The sequence below is a fragment of the Mus pahari genome, chromosome 1 (genome assembly GCF_900095145.1).
Source record: "Mus pahari chromosome 1, PAHARI_EIJ_v1.1, whole genome shotgun sequence".
Classification (NCBI taxonomy): Eukaryota; Metazoa; Chordata; class Mammalia; order Rodentia; family Muridae; genus Mus; species Mus pahari.
Window position 1 is genome coordinate 148,961,323 of NC_034590.1, and position 22,771 is coordinate 148,984,093.

Here is a 22,771-nt window from a genome sequence, read left to right on the forward strand (position 1 = left end):
TCCCTCTCTTTCTCTCTCTCTCTCTCTTTCTTTCTTTCTTCCTTCCTTCCTTCCTTCCTTCCTTCCTTCCTTCCTTCCTTCCTTCCTTTTTTTCTTTCCCTCTTCTTCCTTCTTCTTTTTCTTCCTCCTTCCCACTGAATTCAGTTTGTGTCACTGGGTGAGCTAGTCCTGGGGAATGGGACCTACCCTGGCCTGTGTTGACCTACCAGAGATCACATCATTAATAAAACAAGCAGAATGCCTTCCCCTCCCCCAGCAGCTGTCTAAGCCAGCAGCTCCTTGGCTAGTAGTGGATCACATGTCTGCCTCCTATGCTGGCAGTCTGTCTGCCTGGAGCTTGCATGGGTCTTGTGCTGTCAACTTGCTGTGAGTTCATTCATGTGGCTGCCCTGTTACATCTGCAAACACCATACCTACCACCGCTCTGGCCCTTCCAGTCTTTCCACTCACTCCTCCACAAGCACCCCTGAGCCTTGGGGTAAGTGCTGTGAAAGGATCTCCAGTTTAGGGGTGAGCACACCACAGCCTTTTGTTCTCTGCATGGTGAAGAATTGGGGGTATCTCTGATTAACTGTCATCTTTTAAAATTTTTTATTTATATATTTATTCATATTTTATGTGCATCAATGTTTTGTTTGCATATATATCTGTATGAAGAGCTCAGATCCATTGGAAATGCAGTTACATTGTGCGCTGCCATGTGGGTCCTGGGAATTGAACCCTGGTCCTCTAGAAGAGCAGTCAGTGCTCTTAACCACTGAGTGAGCTCTCCAGCCTTATTAATTATTATCTTTTTTTTAAGCCTCAACTGTTTAGAAACCTTGAAATTATCTTTAATATTTTATTTTTCTATTCAAATTTATTCTTTCATCCTATTGTTTCTTAAAGATTTTCACTGTGCCACAAAGTCATCTGTTGAGCATGCCTTGCATTATTATTAATATCTTGAGGTGTTCACTTTTATAATTTACCTGTGTGTGTCTCTGTGTGGTTGTGGATGCTCTGGAGCTGGCTGTGCACATTGAGGTCTGAGGCTGAAGACAGGAAGGTCACTGTCTGCTGTCGTCACTGGGGCAGGGCCTCTCAGTTGAACTCAGAACTGCTCAGCAGCCAGCTAGTTCTGGAGACACCCTGTTCCCACAGTCTGAGAGGAACGCTAGGATTACATGAGGCCTCCACACCGATCTGGCATTCATGTGGGGCTGGGAATCTAAACTCTGGACTTCACGCTTGAGTGGCAGGGCATCAGTTTATCCACTGAGCCATCTCTCCAGTTCCCATCCTTTGTTTCAAATGAGTGCTTTTAGGAGTAGAGCTAAGGGCATATGTAGCTCAGTGATAGGTGCTTGTTGAAGGCCCTGCTAAAAATGTTTTCTAAGGGAGGTGGACAACCCATGTTGCATTTCATTCTGAGAAATCACTGACTAGCTGAAGTTACTTTTAAAAAAAATTTTAAATGAAGACCAGCCCCTTCTTCTTCTTCTTTTTTAAAAAAAGATTTATCTATTTATTTCATGTATGCGAGTACACTGTTGTTGTCTTCAGACACACCAGAAGAAGGCATTGGATGCCCATTAGAGATGGTTGTGAGATAGTTGTGGTTGCTGGGAATTGAACTCAGGACTTCAGGAAGAACAGTCAGAGCCCTAACCGCCAAGCAATCTCTCCAGCCCTGAAGTTGCTTTTTATATAGGTTGTCATTAAAGACAAATAAAAAAAATTTTTTTTAGGTTGACACTCTATAAAATTGACATTTTTTGTTCTTATGTTTAGAGGATGTCTGTGCTCTTTTCTCCTTTGGAGTTGTGGATGATAGGGTCAGATCATTCTTACCTCTGTTTCCCCAGCCTGCTTTGCAGATCTCTAACTGTTGGTCACATCCGAGTCATTTGCTGGCTCTGAGTCCACTGCTTAGGGCACTTGGGTTGTTTCCTCTTTCGGATCTCTCTGTTTCTATATTTTGTGTTTGTAGTTTTTCCCTAATAAGTAAGAGTATAATCTATTCAGGATTTAGGAGAACAGAAATGTGTTCCTTTTATAAAAGGATTCACAAACTTCTCAAGTTTGAGAGATTTTATACTATTTTTAATTAATTCTGAGAAATGCTTTTACATTACATTATAATGTGAATAATTTTCATATATTCTAGAAGAAGCTGCCATGCATCTTAAAATTAATAATCCTAATTTTAAGTAGCTATGAGCTTGTTTTTTTTTAAATGTCTATGGGAAAATAGTGAGAGTTTCTAATTTGAAGCAGTAGTGGAAATCATGATTTTGCTACTTCTGATGGAACTTTGTTCAAAGCTAGAGTATATCCATCCATTTTCCTAAGAATTTCATAAATTCATTGTTTTTAATAGCTGAGTAGTACTCCATTGTGTAAATGTAGCACATTTTCTGTATCCATTCCTCTATTGAGGGACATCACAGTTCTTTCTAGCTTCTGGCTATTATAAATAAGGCTGCTATGAACATAGTGGAACATGTGTCCTTATTACCAGTTGGAACATCTTCTGGATATATGCCCAGGAGAGGTATTGCTGGATCCTCTGGTAGTACTATGTCCAATTTTCTGAGGAACTGCCAGACTGATTTCCAGACTGGTTGTACAAGCTTGCAATCCCACCAGCCATGGAGGAGTGTTCCTCTTTCTCCACATTCTTGCCAGCATCTGCTGTCATCTGAAATTTTGATCTAAGCCATTCTGACTGGTGTGAGGTGGAATCTCAGGGTTGTTTTGATTTGCATTTCCCTGATGATTAAGGATGTTGAACATGTTTTCAGGTGCTTCTCAGCCATTTGTTATTCCTCAGTTGAGAATTCTTTGTTTAGCTCTGTACCCCATTTTTTAATGGGGAGGATCTGGAGGGTATCATCCTGAGTGAGGTAACCCAATCACAAAAGAACTCACATGATATGCACTCACTGATAAGTGGATATTATCCCAGAAACTTAGAATACCCAAGATATAATTTGCAAAACACATGAAACTCAAGAAGAAGGAANACCAAAGTGTGGATACTTCGTCCCTCTTTAGAATGGGGAACAAAATACCCATGTAAGGAGTTACAGAGACAAAATTTGGAGATGAGACAGAAGGAAGGACCATACAGAGACTGCCCCATTCGGGGATCCATACCATAATCAACCACTGAACGCAGACACAATTAAATATGCCAGCAAGATTTTTCCGACAGGACCCTGATATAGCTGACTCTAGTGAGGCTGTGCCAGTGCCTGGCAAATACAAAAGTGGAGGTTCAGAGTCATCTATTGGATGGAACACATGGCCCCCAATGGAGGAGCTAGAGAAAGTACCCAAAGAGCTGAAGGGGTCTGCAACCCTATAGGAGGAACAGCAATATGAACTAACCGGTGCCCCCTGAGCTCGTGTCTCTAGCTGCATATGTAGAAGAAGATGGCCTAGTCTGCCATCATTGGGAGGAGAGGCCCTTGGTCTTGCAAAGATTATATGCCACAATACAGGGGAATGCCAGGTCCAGGAAGTGGGAGTGGGTGGAGAGCAGGGTGGGGGGAGGGTATAAGAGACTTTTGGGATAGCATTTGAATTGTAAATGAAGAAAATGTCTAATAAAAAATTGTTAAAAAAAGAAATAAAATTGTTGGTTGAATGGTTAAAAAAAGCTAGAGTATAAACTCATGAATTACCTTTGAACATAGCAATAATGTATTTATCAGTATTAATTATGATTAATCATGTAGTTATCACAGCAGTATTCTGATAGACTACTTGGCGTGATATAGATATGTTTTCTAGTTGGGGCTGTAGCTCCGTGGTAGTGTGTCTTCCTAGCATGTGCAAGGCCCCGGGGTCTCTTCACAATGTAGGAGGAAAAGGGTATTTTTATTTTTGTAATCTATAATAGTCAGCAAGTGTAGCAAACACATAAGGAATAAACTACAAAAGCACCAAAGTGGAATTGGGTTGTGTTTATGTTGTATGCTTTCTATGGGAGAATTAAATATTATAAAATAGTCTGTGAGTCACTGTCTGTCTTTAACTCTGTATTATCTAATAGTTTAACCTATCATTTTTAAAAATAGATTTATTTTTCAGGTCTTAACTGTTCAAGATCTCGTTGATTTTTCCCCTGTTTACCGATGCTTGCACATTTATTCTGCTTTGGTGAGTGTATTTATTGGTACTGACCTTTTGTATACCAGGGTGATTATGTACTTTTGATATGCTCTGTTGTTCACAGAATGAGGACTTGGGTGCATTTCTCAGAACAGGCCCCAGTCTGTAAGTAAACGAGTTACCCATTTTTAAGTAATCACTTTATCAAGGTGCAGTTCAGGGCTGAGGATGTAGCTGTGCTGTAGAGTGTCTTTGTAGCATGTGGGAAGCCCTGGATGTTGAGCTGGATGTATTTGATTCTTTGGTGGTTCTCACAGGTCCATCTACTCGGTGTGTGCGATTGCTTCAGTTCCCCACTAGATTGGTGGTTGTGGATTGCTTTTGTTTGTGCTTGTCTTGGAATTTCCTATTTCTCCCTCAGTTTTAAAAGATGCCTTTGCTGGGTATAGAGTATTGGTTGACAGTTACTTACTCTCAAGGCTTGAAGTAGATTGCTCCATCCTTGGCTTTTAGGGGTTTTGCTGAGAGCTCTTGGTGTAACTCTGGGTTTGCTCTTGTGATGGAGTTGGCATTTGCCCCTGTGACTTTCTTTGTTCTTTCTTAGCCTGTAGTCTTAGCATTTTATCTCTAATGTGGTGTGGATGGATTCTTTTTGGTTATGCCTATTGAGGCCTTTTAGTTTCTTCCATGCTTTGGTATCCATATATTTTCCTACATTTGGAATTCCTTTTGTCAGTAGTTTCCTTTAAAGTGTTTTCTGTGCCTTTGGTTTGCTGTTCAGTTCCTTAAACATCATGGATGTTTAAGCTTGTTCTTCTGATCATGCCTGAGAGTTCTTGAAAGTTCTGGTCATACTTAAGTATTTTTTTTTTGTCTTTATTGATGTCTGAAGTTTTCTCAACCTTATCTCAGTGCCCAGTGCTCTCTGTCCTGTCACTGTAGTCTGTCTGTCCTGTGGTTCAGTCTCTGTCCTGTCACTGTAGTCTGTCTGTCCTGTGGTTCAGTCTCTGTCCTGTCGCTGTAGTCTGTCTGCCCTGTGGTCCAGTCTTTGTCCTGTGGTCCAGTCTGTTCAGTGCCAGGTGCTCTCTGTCCTGTCTAGTCTCTTGGCATGTTCCACTAAGTTGTTTGATTTATTGAGCTTTTTGTCCCCCGAGTTTGTTTGCTTCTTTCCTGACGTCTGTTTCTTTGATGAATTCTTCATTCACGTTGCTGATTTGTCAGGCTCCAGGGTAATGGTATCCCTTCATCTAATGCTGGCTTTAACCCTTTACTGAGGTCATTGGTCATTGTAAAGACTTTCCCATCAATTATTTGGCATTTCATCAATTCAGATATTTGGATTCACTTTTTTTTTTTCAAGACAGGGTTTCTCTGTGTAGCCCTGGCTGTCCTGGAACTCACTCTGTAAACCAGGCTGGTCTCGAACTCATGGATTCATTTTTTTTTAAAGGAATTATGGACTTGTAGAGAACTCATTCTGTCTTGTTTCATAGCATTCCTCATGGATTTCTGTGCTGGGGTTTGCGTATTTGTTGAGATTTTTTTTTTCTCACCACTCTTACTTTGTGGAAGTCTTCTTAGTAGATAGCCTTGGCTTCATGATCCCCAGTAAAAGACACTTTTTTTTTTAACATTATAACCTCTAAATCACAGTGTAGAGTTTGAAGTGAAAAGCTAATATAGTAAAATCCTTATTAGAATGCAGTTCCCGCTGAGTGTGGTAGCATGCTTGAACTCTGAGGACTCTGACGGCCACTGCAAGAGAATGGCTTCAACGTTGGAAGCTACCTAGGGCAAGATAGCAAGATAGCAAGGCTTTGTTAAACAAAACAAACAAAACAAACAAAACCCCCAAACAAATGGATAGGAAACTTTAGAACTTTGTTTCTAATAGCAATAAACATTAAATATTAAAAACCATCGAATTAATAATAAAATATTAACCTGATAAAAATTAAGAAAGAAATGAAAAATATTTAGTTATATGAAAATGTAAAAGATATTAATTCTGAATATAAATTTGTATTTTATTTACTCATTATTAGAATATAACACATGTCTATGCTATTTGGATCCATTAAGTACTAATGAGAATAATTTATTCCTGAAGTGAAATAATAATTTTAACATCTAAGTTCTTGTAAACTCTGGAAGAAAATAAACCTTAAAGCATTTTACATTATAAAACACATTTGGACAAAATATATGAAATCAGTAGAGTTGAGTGTAAGTAGTTCAGAGGTACAGGGATGGACGTCAGCGGTGTGTGGGGCTCCCCTGGTACCGTTAGTAAATGATGCTTGGCTCTGTTTAAATGAGGTTGCAGCACTTTATTTTAAAAAATTCTAGCATTAATATTATGCTTCACGTCATATCTTCCATATTTGTTCAGACTTTTAGTAAAACATTTTCACTTAATGTATCAATATTAGATAATCAGTTACAGTTATTTTGTAGCTCTCGGTAGCTGGAGCACAAGAACATTAGAAGACTTCCCATTAGGAGAGACTTAAATTTTTTCTGCATTAGGAATTTATTTCAGATGACATTTAATGGTTTTGTAGCTACTTAATTCTAAAGAAAACAAATCAATTTTTTTTCGGTTGAAATTTTTTTTCTATTGTTAAATTTGCTTTCTTTTTGTTGCTGTTGTTGATGATGATGTCGTTGTTTTGGAGTCTTAGATGAAGAGGAGACGGCGACTCCCAGCTTTTTCTTTAACTGAGAGGATTCTTACTAAGCAGAGAGGCTGTGCTGTGTCTGTGTACATGTGTTTAGCAAAGCTCATTTATTTGTTGCATGGTGCTATGGTAGGGAAGTATGAATTGTTATAGAATAACTGAAAATAACCTGCGCTGGAACACTAGGGAAAGCTTTCTTAAGGCCGTGACATCCGGGAGGAGTCATGATAGATGAATGAAAATGTCATAGAGACTGTGTGGGCGAGGACCCGCCCACCAGGGAGAGCATGTGTAAGAGCCTGAGAATGGATGGACAAGGGCAGTGGACTGGATATTCAGACAGCATGTGGCTGGCATGTGGAGAGAGGTAGGCAGTAGTCTGACAGATGTTTCTCTTACTTAACGACTCTCACTGAGAACCATAGTTTAGTTTGCGCAGTGTTAAGCCTGTAAAGTTTCAGTGGTAAATTAGGAAATTAGGAAAACGTCTAATTGTTCGAATTTTCTTTTAGGTAACTTCTAAATAGAGTTGCTATTTTTGAGTTATAATGCCAACAACCCCTTCTTCTTGACCTCCAGTATGAAATGCCATTTGTCATTTGCATTCCAGTTTGGAAAGTTAACATAAATCCCAGAGGACAAGGACATCTGTCTCAGCAGGGGCAGGGAAGAGAAGGAGGGAGGTGGGAGGGGCCATCACCATCCTCATTCTCCTGATGTTCTTTAGGGTGATGAAGAAACATTTGAAAATTATTACCGGAAGCAAAGGAAGAAGCAGGCACGCCTGGTTCTGCAGCCGCAGTCGAGTGTGGTGAGTGTGGTGTCCTGTGCCCCGCTCGGTGCTTGCACATGTAGCTGGCTTGAGTCTTCTGAGTATGGGTCACTGCTCATCTACATATAAATATTTATTGACTACCTACTATTTCTAGTCATTTATTTAGGGGCCAAGTGTACAATAGTGAGCAAAACCAGGCCAGTCTTTTCTCTCATGAGTTTACATTCTGTTAGGAAAGGCAGACACTGAATTAAAAACAGATAAGCAAGCAAAATGTCAGGGAGTGGCAATTTGTTTCTGACAATATGGTACACTGTGCACTTTGATTCTTTGTCACATTGAACAAAACAACTAAACACAGTGGATAGACTTTGTGTTTTATTTTTAGTTATGCGTATGTGACTGGGGTAGGTCTATACCTGTGACTAGGGGTACTAGTCACTGCAGAGGCCAGGAGAGGGCATTAGATCCCCTGGAACTGGAATATCTGCTGGTTGTCTGTCTCTATACGTGCTGGGTGCTAAACTCAGGACCTCTGTAAGAGCAGCAAGTGCTTTTAACCACTGAGCCAGTTTTCTAGCCTCAGGATAGACTTTTTAAAAAAAAGAACTAGATTTTTCTTAAATATACTGAGGATCTGGCAGAAAAGTATAATTAATCCAGACACTTTGGCTGTGGTGACATTTACATGACTAAATGTGTTTGTACTGCAGAACCCCCATCTGCTGTGAGCCTTGTCAAGGCAGAAGCCCAGGTAGCTTTGATGAGGCACCCACCGAGTGCGGCTTTCACCCTAAAAGCATCTATGGGCTAGGAGAGGGAATGTGAACATGGGTCATAGGTCAGGCCTGGAGCACTGACAGCGGCCATCCTGGAGGACTCGCCTTTCTTGTCACCTGGGGCTTTGGAGGGCTTTCAGCCCATTGTTAAGATGACCAGGAGATAAAACCATCTAAAAACCTCTCAACAATTAATGATGAATAAACCAGCTTTAAAAACAGAAAAAAAGAAGATTCAAATAGATATTTTTATTACAGATACACAGATAATGTGCATACACATGAGAATGTTGTTCAGTATAAATTTCTATCAGGAAAATGTAAATAAAAGCCACAAGGAAGTACTGCCTTATACTTATGGAAGGCTTTACATTAAAAAGATTGGCAGTGCCAGGTGCTGGGAAGGATGTGGGACTCAGCAACTGGAATTATCTTACACTTATGGTGGGTATAAAAATAATACTGTTACCGTGGAAAATGGTTTGGCGGTTTGTAATAACAAACTGTTGTGCCACCCTAAGGCCCCCCCAGGTCACTCATGAGAAATGAGAAGGTATCTTTATACAGTGGCTCAGATGTAAATGTTTATAGTAGCCTTATTCATAAATAACAAAATCCAGATTCCTTTTGAATACACATTCCACGAGGGCCTGCAGGGTAGCTCAGTGGGTAGCGCTGCCTGTCAGTGACCTGGCTTCTGTAAAGGTGGAAGGAGACAACCAGCTCTGTAAGGTTGTCTTGACTTCCCAGTGCCTACTGTGGCATGTGTCCACACAAATGCATGTCATGTATTCATATGCACAATAACAAAATGGTTTAAATGTACAATCCATGAGAGAAAGGACTTTTTGTTATTTTCAAGTATATCCCTGATACCTAATTAGTAAGCAGAACTTTGTAGGCTCTCAATAAATATTTATTAGTCAAGTTATAGTGACTTGAAACTTTTATGTTACTGTTATTTATTGGTTTAAATTGATTTTTATTTTTCATTTGAAGCATGAAACAATTGATGGCTATAGAAGATATTTCACTCAAATTGTAGGGTATGTATTTAATATGGAAGAAACTATTTACTAATTTTATTCAAGTTTGTTAAAAGTCAGGAATAATTATTTTCTACTTGTGCTTTCTTCCTTTCCCTTTAACACATGCTGTGTGGGTAATTGGCATTTTAGGTTCTTTGTTGTGGAAGATCACATTTTACATGTGACCCAAGGATTAGTAACCAGGGCGTACACCGATGAACTCTGGAACATGGTCCTCTCAAAGATAATTGCTGTCCTCAGAGCTCACTCAGTAAGTCAGCCAGTTATGGTCATAATTATAATTTAATTTGATTTGTATAATATGGAAAACTGCACCTTTATTACTCTGAGTTTTTAGGTAATTGCTCAGATTTGTAAGCAGTAATGTCAGGGTTTCCTTATGGTTACATAAGGCTGTGGTTTTGTAGCTGACTGGGGCTTCTCAAGACACTTTTATCTGAGTATTACAGAAAATGAGACGTTAGGCTGGACTCATTAGTCTCAGCTGGCCTCTTCATGAGCTCACCAAGCAACACTGTGAAGAAAGGGTTTTTAATTATTCCAGATTTTTTATTTCTAAAATCAATTCTACCATTAAAACGCACCAGAACTTGTTTGAGAGCATTTATAGTTTTAAAAAAATCTGCAATTTTTACAGTTTGAACTCATTTGAAATAATAAACCTCCATATAATGAGAGATCATTTTTAATGGGTAAAAGTTAGAAGATCAACAACCTTCTTAATGCCCTTAGTGAAAATAACTAGTTTTAGTTGTTTACCTTCAATAAAGTAGCCTTATACTTAAAATTTTGTATTCAGTTATTATAATTGGTAATTAAGATTTAAAATAGATAAAAGGGGAATTTTATGATATTTAGATTATGAATATACTATATACTTATTAAGATTATAGATTTATAGATTTTTGATACATTGGCAATAAAACTGTAAAAAATATTTTGGTAATTAAAATATTTTGGGGGTGCTGGGAATGAAATCCAGGGTCTCATGAACACAATGGGTGCTCTTCCACTGAGCTAGCCCTGTCTAAGAATGATATATTTTATCACGATTTATATTGAAATCAGCTTCAAGTACATGCAGTTATACCATATTCCTATTAAAACAATGACATTAAATATAAAATTGTAACATAGTAACTACAATATTATATTCAAAAATCTATCTATGTGTTAATACAAAATTATAACATAGTAAATATAATATCACATTCAAAATCTTAAGTGTTATTAAGAGAAAGTGAAGACACAGCCAGCAGATACAGAAGCCTTGGGGAGTCTTATGGAAGAGTTGGGGGAAAGATTGGGGGACCCAAAGAGGACAGGGACTCCACAGGTAGACCAACAGAGTTGACTAACCTGGACCCTTGCTGGGGGGACCCAGAGACTGACTCACCAACTAAAGAGCGAGCATGGGCTAAACCTAGGCCCCTGCACATATGTAGCAGATGAACAGCTTGGTCTCCAACAAAAGGAGTGGGGGGTGTCCCTGAATGCCTGCTCCTGTGGCTCCTGTTCCCTGAAATGGACTGCCTTGTCTGGCCTCAGTGGGAGAGGATGTGCCTAGTCCTACTACAATCTAATGTTCCTGGAGGCCAGTAGCAGAGGGAGTCGTGGGGGAGGGGTGTTACCTAGAGGGGGGCTGTCCTTTCTCAAAGGAGGTGGGAGGAACTGATATTGGGATGTAAGATGAATAAATAAAAAACATTTTTTTAAAGAAGACTGAAATAATTGCTCTGTCTTTTTTAAAGTATTAATTTTCTTTTGGGGAATTACAAAGAAAAACTTAAATTGCCATTCTTATATTGGGAAAGGTAATAAGTCTTTTTAAGATTGAGGATAGATATATTGTAGAACTAGACATGTATGGTGTAGTGTAGACCACTGTTAGAGTTTGTAACTAGTTTTTCAAAAATGTAAAGATTTACTGAAATACAGACGTCCTTTCTTTCCCATGGAGAACTTGTCTTACATGCCAAGCTGCAGTCTTTCCTTAAACACACTGAGGAGAGGGGAGCAGCCTTGGATCTAATTAACCAAGAGTTTAGGGACAAAGGTGCAGGTTCCCATGTTGTAACTTTAACTTCTGTGTTCGTTGTTCTGTGCGTCTTCATTTGCAGTCTTACTGCACTGACCCTGACCTCGTTCTGGAGCTGAAGAATCTCATCGTAATTTTTGCAGACACTCTGCAGGTAGGTGACCACCTAACCTTCAGACGGAGGTGATATTGAGTATGGAAAGACATACAAAATATAGGCTGTGAATTTTACTATATTGTAGATTAAAGGTAGTAAATCGGTAGAAATAAATGCTTATATATTCATATATATAGTTCTCCTACTGAGAACTATACACAATACCTTTGTAGTTTTGAACCTTGGACAGAACTCAGGAGACACTAGCACCTTTGAAATATGGGCCATTTTAGTGAGACTATAGTTTTTTTTTGTTTTTTTTTGTTTTTTTCAAGACAGGGTTTCTCTATGTAGCCCCGGCTGTCCTGAAACTCACTCTGTAGATCAGGCTGGCCTCGAACTCAGAAATCTGTCTACCTCTGCCTTCCAAGTGCCGGGATTAAAGGCATGCACCACCACTGTCTGGCGAGACTGTAGTATTTTTATAACTTATGAAAAGGAGGCCATAGCCAGGCATGGTGGTGTGCACCGTTTAATCTAGCAGTTGTCAGTCAGATAGCCGTGAGTTTGAGGTAGCCTGGTCTATGTAGCTACTTGGTAGCCAGGGCACAGAGAAACCTTGTCTTAACAAAACAAAACAAACAAATAAACAAAAGAGTCTGGACATATGGTGTGTGGTGTCTATCTGTAATCTCTGAAGGTGTAGAGGGGCTGAGGCAGGAGGATCTTGAGTTTGAGTCCAACTTTGGCTACATAGGAGCTCTTGGGATCTGGGTAGGGTAATTACTAAACACAGCAAAATGAACCTAGGCTTGCTGAGATAGCTCAGCAGGTAAAGGCTAATGACCTGAGTTCTATCCCTGGGGCCCACATAGTGGAAGGGAAAACCGACTCCTGCAAGCTGTCTTCTAACAAGTAAATAAATAAATATAATAAAAAAATTTAAAGGATCGGTAGCTTAAAATACTTCTGTCAGTGCCTTTCTCAGAATAAATGTATATCATAAGGTTCCAAAGGGATATGGCTATGCAGTGTCCCCAGTACATGTGACTGTGTAGTGTCCCTAGTGCATGTGACTGGAGTATCACCTAGTACCTGCGACTGTGCAGTATTCCCCAGCCATGCTGTTATGCAACATTCTCAGTTCACGTGACTCTTGAACATTTTTTAAATCTGTAGTTTAAAAAAAAAAATGCTTTGGGGGCTGGAGAGATGTGTCATCAGTTAAGACAGTATGTACTGTCTTTCCAGAGGACATGAGTTTGGTTCCCAGCATCCATGTCAGGTGGCCACAGCCACTTGTTAATCCAGTTCCAGGGAATCTGATGCCTCTGGCCTCTGTGGGAACCTACACACATATGGCATACGCGTACAGACACACACATCATTTTATAAGATAATAGAAGTCATGCTTTGGGAAATGCTGGTATGAGCTATTTGCTTTATCTTAAGAGTCTTTGCATGGTTGTTTTCTTTCTTCTTGGAGCTAAGGAGAATACTAGCTTCTTTGTAAATATTGTATTATGTCATATATTAATTTGAATGGCCTATTTGATATTATAAGAGTAATGTGGAATGTCTTGGGTTTTTTTCTTCATAAGTTTTGTAATACCTATGTCTATCATACTGATCTTCTTGCATTAGTAAATTTAATTTGGGGCTTCCTTAATTTTAGGGGCCCCTTGGTGAATAAGCCAGGGAAGCTCTGCTTTCCTTAATGATTAAGTATTGCCATAGTATCTGTAGGAACCACTGTTGTCTAAGCGGTTGTCAGTCTGTCAGTTGCTTGCTAGGATCTTAACAAAATAAAATGATGGGATCACGGGACACAAAGTTTAGCTCAGTTGGCATCCTGCTGTAATATGCAAGATTTACCCCATTCTAAGAAGGAGCTTGAGTATATATTCTAGTGCAAACTCCTTATCTCTTTGTATGGCCATTGCAAACAGTTCTGAGACCATCATTTTAAAAATAGATGAATCTGGAGTATTTGATAAATTCCAAGAAACTTTGTAGGACTCAAATAAAAGTTAAAGGTGGTATTTAAGTAACGGAGACACTGAAAGAGCAACAGTGTTGGTTGTGTAAAATAGTCGAGTCAGGCATGTGGTGTGGTGGATATGAGGGCCTGGCTGACTTCCTTGGTGGTGTGGAAAGCTGTGGTATAGGGGTGTGAGGAAAGACGTTCAGATTGTAGTGATGAAGCCAGTGAGAAGCTTGACTTGAGTCGGCGAACATTTAAAACACACTTGGCTCACCCATTTTTTTCTTTGTATCTTAGGGTTATGGCTTTCCAGTCAACCGACTCTTTGACCTTTTATTTGAAATAAGAGATCAATACAACGAAACACTGCTGAAGAAGTGGGCTGGTATTTTCAGGTGGGTCTAAGCTGTGGTGCCTTAGTGTAATGAGCGAGTTTGTTAAACCCTTAGCCAGTCGGTTTTGCATGTAGCAGTAAGAATGCTTGTGGTCAGTGTCTGCTGGGGTAAAAGGCGCACAGCGTTTATAACTGCAGTTGTGTGACGCTCATTCACACTGTTGGGACTCCAGGACTTCTCTCCAGAATCCTTGCATCCCAACAGAAACTACAGCTCGTAGACAGCAACTCAGGCTCGTCTTCCTCCAGCCCTGACAACCACTGCCCGATCTCGCCTCCCAATCTGACTACTCTAGAATCTCATGTCGGTGGAATTGAGGGACATTTGCTTATTTGTGTCGAGATTGGTTCACTTAGCGTGTCATCATGGCCCATTTATACTGCACAGGGGCCAGAACTACATTCCTTTTTTTTTATGTCTAGGTCATATTACATTTTTATGTCTGCCACATTTTCTTTGTAGTGAACTATCTTGCTGGATGCCCAGTCCTTAGCCACCACTGACCCCGTTTTGTCCTATAGTTTTGCCTTTTCAAAAATTTCAATTACATATGCTACACTGTACCAATTTCATATATCTAAATGTTTTCACTTAGAATGGTGTTTTAAAATGTATCCATATATTTCTGTGTTTCTCGGTAAATCCAAATACAATAATATATTTATTCATAATGATGTAATTTGTCTACTAATGAGTTCACAGACATTGGGGACAGTTGGTTTATGGGCTATTTTAATATTGTTATAAGCACAAGTGTGCCTGTATCCGTACCTGCCTCAGATATTTTGGAGCTTATATTCAGAAGTGGGATACTGGATCATATGGCAGTTTATTTTTTTCTTTTTTTGGGGGGGAGAGTTGCCATATTATTTTCTGTAGTGAATGAATTTATAACCTATTTATTTATACTTTAGTTTTAGTATCTGTAATTTTTCTAGTAAATGCTTAGATATTTATAAGGCTATAAATATTTCAAGGTGTTTGCATTGAGACAGACATTTATGCCTTTTAAATCTGGCTTGGGTGGGTTGCTACAAAATAAGATAGAATTAATATAGTAGTATCTGTTATTAAAATAAAACATGTCAAATGATTTCATATGAGCTTAGTACTTACCCCATCAGTTCTCAGAACTGAAAGTTAACCTTGTGAATTCTGTAATAAAAATGCTCTGTAAATCCCCAAGTGGTCTGTAGGGTCATAGACCTGCATTAAATCTAGCTAAACAAATCCTTGTTTGAACTTACTATATTAGCAATGTATGTTTATTTATTACTTTTGGGGGGAGTTGCAATGTTGCAGATTGAAGGCAGAGCCTCTGATGATGCTAGGCGAGTGCTCTGCCACAGACTGCATCTCTAGGATGTTTAACTTCTAGTTTTAAAATGTTTTCCATGTGTTTATTTAGTATGTATGTTGGCGCACACATGCGTACACCCGTGCGTGTGTAGGAGTTAGTTCTTTCTTTCCACCGTGTACTCTTGGGAGGTCAAGCTCAGGTGTCAGGTGCCTTAACCCCCTGAAGTCTCACTGGCCCAGGCCCTTTCATTTTAGAACAAGAATTTGCTAAGTTTCCCAGAGTGAGCTCACAGTGTGGCCCACATAGGCCTTGAACTTGTTTTCCAGCCGTGGCCTTCAGATGGTAGAGTTGTAGGTGTGCTTAATAAGATTTAGGGAGGTTTTCTTCATCAGGGTTTTGACACATAGGGATTGACAATATTTGTGTATAACTCTTGTCAGTTTTTTTATATCAAGCATTTGGAATAGAGGAAATACATATGACGAGAGGCAGTGTTCTATGACACAGTCCTATAACGTCGTACTGTGATGTCTTTATGCATATACAGTCCTAGAGTTGATGCTGTGCGTTTGAACACAGCTTTAGGAGGTTTTCTAACTATGATTGATTTTCTGAAGCCTCTCAGCAGGGTCATTTCTTCCCAGGACTAGAAGAACTGAAACGTTTTTCTCACTGGAAGCTAAATTGTCCAAATAAAGATAGAATAGGTGTAAATAGAATAGAATAGAGTTCATCGTTCCTAGTAATTGTGGAGGAGAACAAGTAACATTTCAGCTATAATAAGTAATTTCCAAATACATTTTAGTTTCTACTTTTAACACCATCCTAAGTGATACATTTTGCCTAAAATTTTAAGTAGCACAATTTAAGCTCTACTTATCCCTGCTAGTGTCTTCAGATGTCTTACAAGTAGTGAGTAGACACTTAACAGTAAGATGGGAGTCTGAAACTTCCATGACAGAATTTATCATCTCACTAATATTGTCGTATTTTATCTATGTTTAGTTCCAGTTGTAAGCACCAGTGTTTTATTTACTTTAGTTTTTTCGTTTATAGACTGTCTTTTATTTTAATAGACAAGTATGAAGTAATGTATTTATGCAAATGTTTTAATATATAAATATATTTGTAGAGCACAGATTTTAATAAATCCATGTATTATGAATGGCAAAACCAAACTAAATATATCACACATTTGTAAAAACATTTTATTTTATTGATATATTTTTTGATTATTGAAGGGACTAAAAGAACAAGCAAATATCAGTCATTTCATAGTGACGATAAATCCATCTCCCTGACTTTCTTATCATAATGCCAGGCATCACATAGGACGCTAAGAAGAAACCTGCACTGCAGGAAGTGTAGTACTTCACAGGAGAGTCCTGTGAAGCGTCAGCAGCAGCCTGTCTTACTGGGGAGTGTCTCAGTGTGATTCGGCCTTTTCATTTCTTTTGTCACCATGAAGTCAGTATGTTGGGAAGAAAATTAATAAATTGTCATCACATTCTCTCTCTGCAGTGTAGAGTTTAAGTTTAAACTTTCTTGGCAGTTGTGAAAACACTGAACTGCAGTCATCCTACTGTGTGACAGTTCTCTAAACTGCAGTCATCCTACTGTGTGACAGTTCTCTAAACTGCAGTCATCCTACTGTGCACTGTTCTCACAATCTATGTCTCCTATCTGGTATTTTGGCTGACATTTCCCTTTGCCCTTGACCCCCTGTAAACCACCATTCTACTTTCTGCTTCTGTGAGTCTGACTTTTTCAGGTTCTGTAAAATATATAAGTAAAGTCATATAGTATTTATTTTCTAAGCCAGGCTTGTTTCATTTAGCATAATGTCCTCAAGGTTCTTCTGTGTTGGTGCAAATGCTAGAATTTCCTCATTTCTTAAGAAAAATAAACCATTATGTATGTAAAACATGTTTTCTTTATCCATCTATCCATCCATCCATCCATCCATCCATTCAACAGAAGCTAGAGCTGATTCCATATCTTGCACACTGCAGCTATTGCAGCTAATGCTGCATGCTGTATCTGTTGCAGACAATGCTTCATACCATAGCATTGCAGACAATGCTGCAGAACTAATGCTGTATACTGTAGCTGTTGCAACTAATGCTGTATACTGAGGCACTGCAGCTAATGCAGCATACTGTAGCCATTGCAGAAATGCTACAGTGGACATGGGACAGCAGATCTCTTGTCACTGTCTTATCTCATATCCCCTGGACACGTACATGGTGGCAGGGCTGCTGGCTCACATGGGTGTTCTGGTTTCTGTTCTCTCCATACTGTAGGTCCTCCACGTTCTATTCTGTAATGGCAGTGTTAATTTCTATTTCCACCACGGTAGCACAAAGATTTCCTTTCTCCATGTCCTTATAAACACATACGTCTTTTTCAAATGATAGCAGTTCTAATAGGCTTGAGATGATATTGCATTGTGTCTTAAATCTGCATATTCATTGTGGTTGGTGATATTGAACAGCCTTGCATATACCTGTTCTTTTGCCATTTGAGTGTCTTGGAAATAGCTATTTAGGGCCTTACTAGTTTTAATCTTGTGATTTATTGTGTTGCTGTTGAGTTCTTGGCATTCCTTATGTTTTATGTTAGTCCCTCATTAGACATATCGAATGTAAATGAGGGATTGAACTAATAGAGACACCTTACGGCGGAGCCATCTTGCCAGCCAGTGTGACTTTACAGTCCTTGGCCCCTATGCTTGGTCCCCTTAAGCTTTATGTCTCTTCTGTTCACACGATTTCCTCCTGTAATCTCGTCATAGCTTCCATAGCTTCTCGGTCAGACTTCCCGTGAGATGATCTCCACCTCCTCTCATAGGTTCTTTACCTTACTCTGTGGAACACACCATCATGGAATAGTTGTTTTCATTACAGGTCAGAGTCAGTACATAGTAGGTATTAATGACTGTCAGTAAATTGAGGCTGGGTGTGGTGGTTGGTGCACTACTTTAATCCCAGGCCTGGGGAGGCAGAGGCCGGTGGAAAGTCAGTCGATGGGAAAGCAGCAACCTTGGGCCAGGACAAGTGGGTTATAAACAGTCCTCCAAAGCTCGATGGGTGAAATCATTTGTGTTTTACACAGAAGTCAGAGAGCTGAGGTACTTCTGTGGTGATTACACCTTTTGAACCTGTCGTCTCCAGGGAAGGAAAGGTTGTCACGCAGTTAGTTCACACATGCTGACATGCTTTGACTCAGAGAAGTCTGTAAATCTTCCACTTTAAGCCCAGTGGCTAAAACTGGGTAGTCAGTCCTGTGACCTGTGTAACTGCAAGAGGTCTGCACAGGCAAACACACAGAGACTAGGAAGCCGCTTTTCCAGTTACAGCGACAGCACATTGTCTTAATCATCAAGAATTTGAACTTCTACAGAATGCACTGCCTTCAGAGATACCCTACACAGGAAAGTCAAAAATGAGGTTCTTTATGTAACCAGAAACAGGACACTGGACACGGACAGTGAGGGACGAGATCTGTTTGATACCGGATTTTAGGATTCTGGGTAATGAGTGGTTTCCTGTTGTGACTTTTTTTTAAAAGGATTTTATTTATTATTTATTATTATACATAAGTACACTGTAGCTGTCTTCAGATGCACCAGAAGAGGGCATCAGGTCTCATTATGGGTGGTTATGAGCCACCATGTGGTTGCTGGGATTTGAACTCAAGACCTTTGGAAGAGCAGTCAGTCCTCTTACCCGCTGAGCCATCTCTCCAGCCCCTCCTATTGTGACTTTTAATGTGACTTGCACTTTTAAACAAAACTGTAGGAGCTGGGGTTTTTTTTGTGTGTGTATGTTTTGTTTTTTAAGATACTGTTCTACAGTAGTCTAATGACACATTCATAAGATTTCAATTGTTCTTGTTTAACAGGGACATTTTTGAAGAAGATAATTACAGCCCCATCCCTATTGGCAGTGAAGAAGAATATAAAGTGGTCATCAGTAAATTCCCCTTTCAAGATCCAGACCTTGAAAAAGTATGCGCTAGTTGTTTATTTAAGGATTAAGAAAAAATAAATCAGCGTATTTATTGTATAAAATTTATACTGTATAGAACTACTATATAAATTTAACATTGTAAGTTCAGAATGACTTTGTTGGGGGGGGGCAGCTTTTTGATGTCATTTGAGAAAAGTAGTTGTATTTTAACCTTTCTAGATTGTTATTGTTACTACTACTATTACTGTTTAGATGAAGTAGGAATTTCTTGGGGATTTGGGAACAACTAGAAACTAGAAACAGTTGTCCCAAATGGGAGGTGGATTCCCAGTGCAAGTAATGGTTGTGTGTTCCAGAGCAGGTGTGTTAGATGCTGAGTAGATTGTAGTAATGAGAATCCTGCCTTAGTTAGGGTTTCTATTGCAGCGATAAAACACCATGATCATAAGTCGCTTATGCATCTTCTGCACAGTCCATCATTGAAGGAAGTCAGGGCAGGAACAGAAACCCGTGGGCAGGAACTGGTGCTGTGACCATAGAGGGGTGCTGCTTACTGGCTTGCTCCACATGGCTTGCTCAGCCTGCTTTCTTACAGAACCCAGGACCATCAGCCCATTGGTGGCAGTATTTCCAGGGAGCTTGGCCCTCCCACATCAATCATCAATCAAGAAAATGTACTATAGGCATGCCCAAAGCCAACTATTGAGGTTCGCTCTTCTAAAATGACTCTGGCTTGTGTCAAGTTAACATTAAAACTAGTCAGTATGAGTATGCTCTAGGGAGAGAATGTCTTTGTCACATTTGCCACTGTAAAGATCTTTTTTTTGTGAATTAAAAAAAGAAAACACACATACACATCCCCAAACACACACACACACACACACACAGTTTCTGTAAGAGTTTATTGGTATTAAAACAAGATTTGTGAAGGTAGTAGCTGTTGAAGATTTCATCAGAAAGAAAGAATATGCAGTTCAGAGTCAAAATGACAAATGTAAGCCACTTTGGAAAACATGTGAGTCCACATGTGCATGCATACATGTACGGAAACATGCATAGTCACACATACATCTCTGGATAGAATCAGGTCTTAAAGGAGAAGAATATTATACTTTGCAACAATGGTGGAAGGGGAAGATTGATACCCGAGGTTGTCCTTTGACCTTAACACTTGCACTGTGAAATGCAGTGACCTCAGACTTATGCAAACATGCACATATTTCTCACCTACATACAAAATCTAAAAAAGAATATCATAGTTTGTATAGCAACCACTTTTAAAATTTTTATTTATCTCATTTTTCTTTTTTTTTCCAGCTCTTTGTGACTTATTAGGGCAAAGCTGTAAGTAATAGCAATAATGAAAGAATGGCTGAGTATGAGAAGTGGAGCAGGTAGAGACATTTAAGGAAAGCCAGGGCTGGGCAGGAGGGAGGAGAGATCATTTCGGAAGCAGAAGAGGCCAGCTGTACCAGGTCTTCAAGGAAGCCAGGTGCCATGAAGGGCAGGAAGCACCACTGACTGTGCTTAACTTGGGCCTTGGTGGTGGCCTAGTGGGGGTGCACTCAGCCACAGCAGGGTTGCAGGTAGTATGAAGGTAGAAGTGTATATCAGACTTCCTAAAGTGTAAGACATGGGGTGCTTTGGGGTTAAAATCTTGGAGAAATTTTCCTATTTGGAAATTGAGGATTTTCTAGTGAATATTGACTGATAAAATAGTTTAGAAGTACATCATGGCCCCATACTTTGTTGGTAAAGTGATCAGAAAATTTCTGTAAGATATATTCTGAAACTTGGGGTAAACTTGGAATCACACCTTTAATGAAACTTAAGTAAAAGGAATCTTACCAAGGAAATGGCTCAGTAGGTAAAAGTGTTTACTGCACAAACATGAGGATCTGAATTCAGAGCGCCCCCCCCCATGCACACACACAAAAGCCAAATGAAGCTGTGTGTGCCTGTTACCCTCGTGCTGTTGTGCTGCAGAGACAGGAGGATTGCTGGCTGCCAGCCTTGCTCCAGATTCAATAAGAGAACCTTTCTCAAGGGAATAAGGTGGAAAGGGTTGGCGCAGGACACTTGGTGTACTCCTCTGGCCTCTGTGTAAACAGACACATCTGCAGCATATGTTGCATACACTACACATACATACGCCACATCATACGCACATATGTACATATCAAAGCAAAATGAAGCAAAATCCCCCCTGAGTCAGGAAACCGGCGTCTTCTTTTCCTGGCCACCCTGACTCTTATGAATAGAAAGAAGTAAATGGATTACCTACATAGTTCATATGTCATTAGAACACAAAGAGTGTTGACATGGGCAGCCTGTGCTTGACAGAGTCAGTGCTATGATCTAAGCAGAGAATTAAATGGCTGTGGGTTGTATGTATGTATGTACGTATGTATGTATGTATGTTGAGACAGGATTTCTCTCTATAGTCCTGGCTGTCCTGGAACTTGTTCTGTAGACCAGGCTGGCCTTGAACTCAGAGGTCTGCCTGACTGTGCCTCCCAAGTGCTGGGATTAAAGGTTTGCACCACCACCTCCTGTCAATAGCTGTGCTTTGAAAAAAAAAAATCTGGATTTGTCTAAAATTAAAAATAGGCTAGACATGGCAGCACATGCCTGTGATTATAGCCCTTAGGATGCAGAATCAGGAGGACCACAGGTCTGAGCCAGGCAGGCTACCTAGTGAGATCCTGTCTCAAAACTGCTACCTACTGACCTACCTAAATAAATAAATAATAAATAAATAAATAAATAAAAGTTAAAAAAAATAAAACAACATATAAAAATAGTGTAGAAATATAACCATAGAATTTTTGTACAATTTTTACATTAACTTGTGAAATCATCTTACATTTTTAATCTTTATAAGAGACTAGAATGTCGTTTTCTAAAAAAACAAATCTCAAATGCAGTATTAACTTTCTCTTTTTACAGCAATCTTTTCCAAAGAAGTTTCCTATGTCCCAGTCCGTGCCTCTTATTTATATTCAAGTTAAAGAATTTATTTATGCTAGTCTTAAATTCTCAGAGTCGCTACACCGAAGGTAAGTTTACTCACATGAAATCTGCTTTTTTTTAGGAAACATTAAAACTTTATTTTTAGGCCCTCACCCTTTAGTGGATTGTCAGCTCATTGGGAAGGCTTTTGTGTTTGAGTTTTATTAACTCTGTCTTATTTCTATAACTTTTTGTTATATTAGTGTTAGACACGTATGCTGTAGATGATTTGTTAGGAAAGTTCTTTGCTCTCAGCATCTAGATTTAACAGTAGTAAATATTTGCCATATATTCTTTCCCATTATTATTACTATTATTATTATTATTAAATTCTGTGGGTAAGGCTGTTTTGCCTGCATATATATCTTTGCATAGTGTCTATGCCTGGTGCCTAAGAAGACCAGAAGAGGGCATTGGGTCCTCTGGAACTAGAGTTACATGCAGTTGGGAGCCACCATGTGGGTGCTGGGAACTGAACTTGAGTCCCCTGGAAGAGCAGCCATTGATCTTGACCTGTTATTAAGACATTCAAAAGAAACTTTCAGAAGTAATGACCTTTCTCCTAACTGTGTAGCGCTCACTCCACCAC

At 39.4% G+C, this 22,771-nt stretch overlaps 1 protein-coding gene across 1 annotated transcript in view; it reads left to right on the forward strand.

Moving 5' to 3' along the window:
* Positions 1-22,771, forward strand: part of Exoc6 (exocyst complex component 6) — a 136,270-nt gene that overhangs the window by 34,382 nt on the left and 79,117 nt on the right. Inside the window, exons 8-15 of the mRNA XM_021219995.2 lie at positions 4,081-4,149; positions 7,510-7,593; positions 9,336-9,382; positions 9,515-9,635; positions 11,506-11,577; positions 13,802-13,899; positions 19,103-19,208; positions 22,120-22,229. Of these exons, the coding sequence (XP_021075654.1) occupies positions 4,081-4,149; positions 7,510-7,593; positions 9,336-9,382; positions 9,515-9,635; positions 11,506-11,577; positions 13,802-13,899; positions 19,103-19,208; positions 22,120-22,229 (707 nt within the window). The remainder of the gene's footprint in view (positions 1-4,080; positions 4,150-7,509; positions 7,594-9,335; positions 9,383-9,514; positions 9,636-11,505; positions 11,578-13,801; positions 13,900-19,102; positions 19,209-22,119; positions 22,230-22,771) is intronic.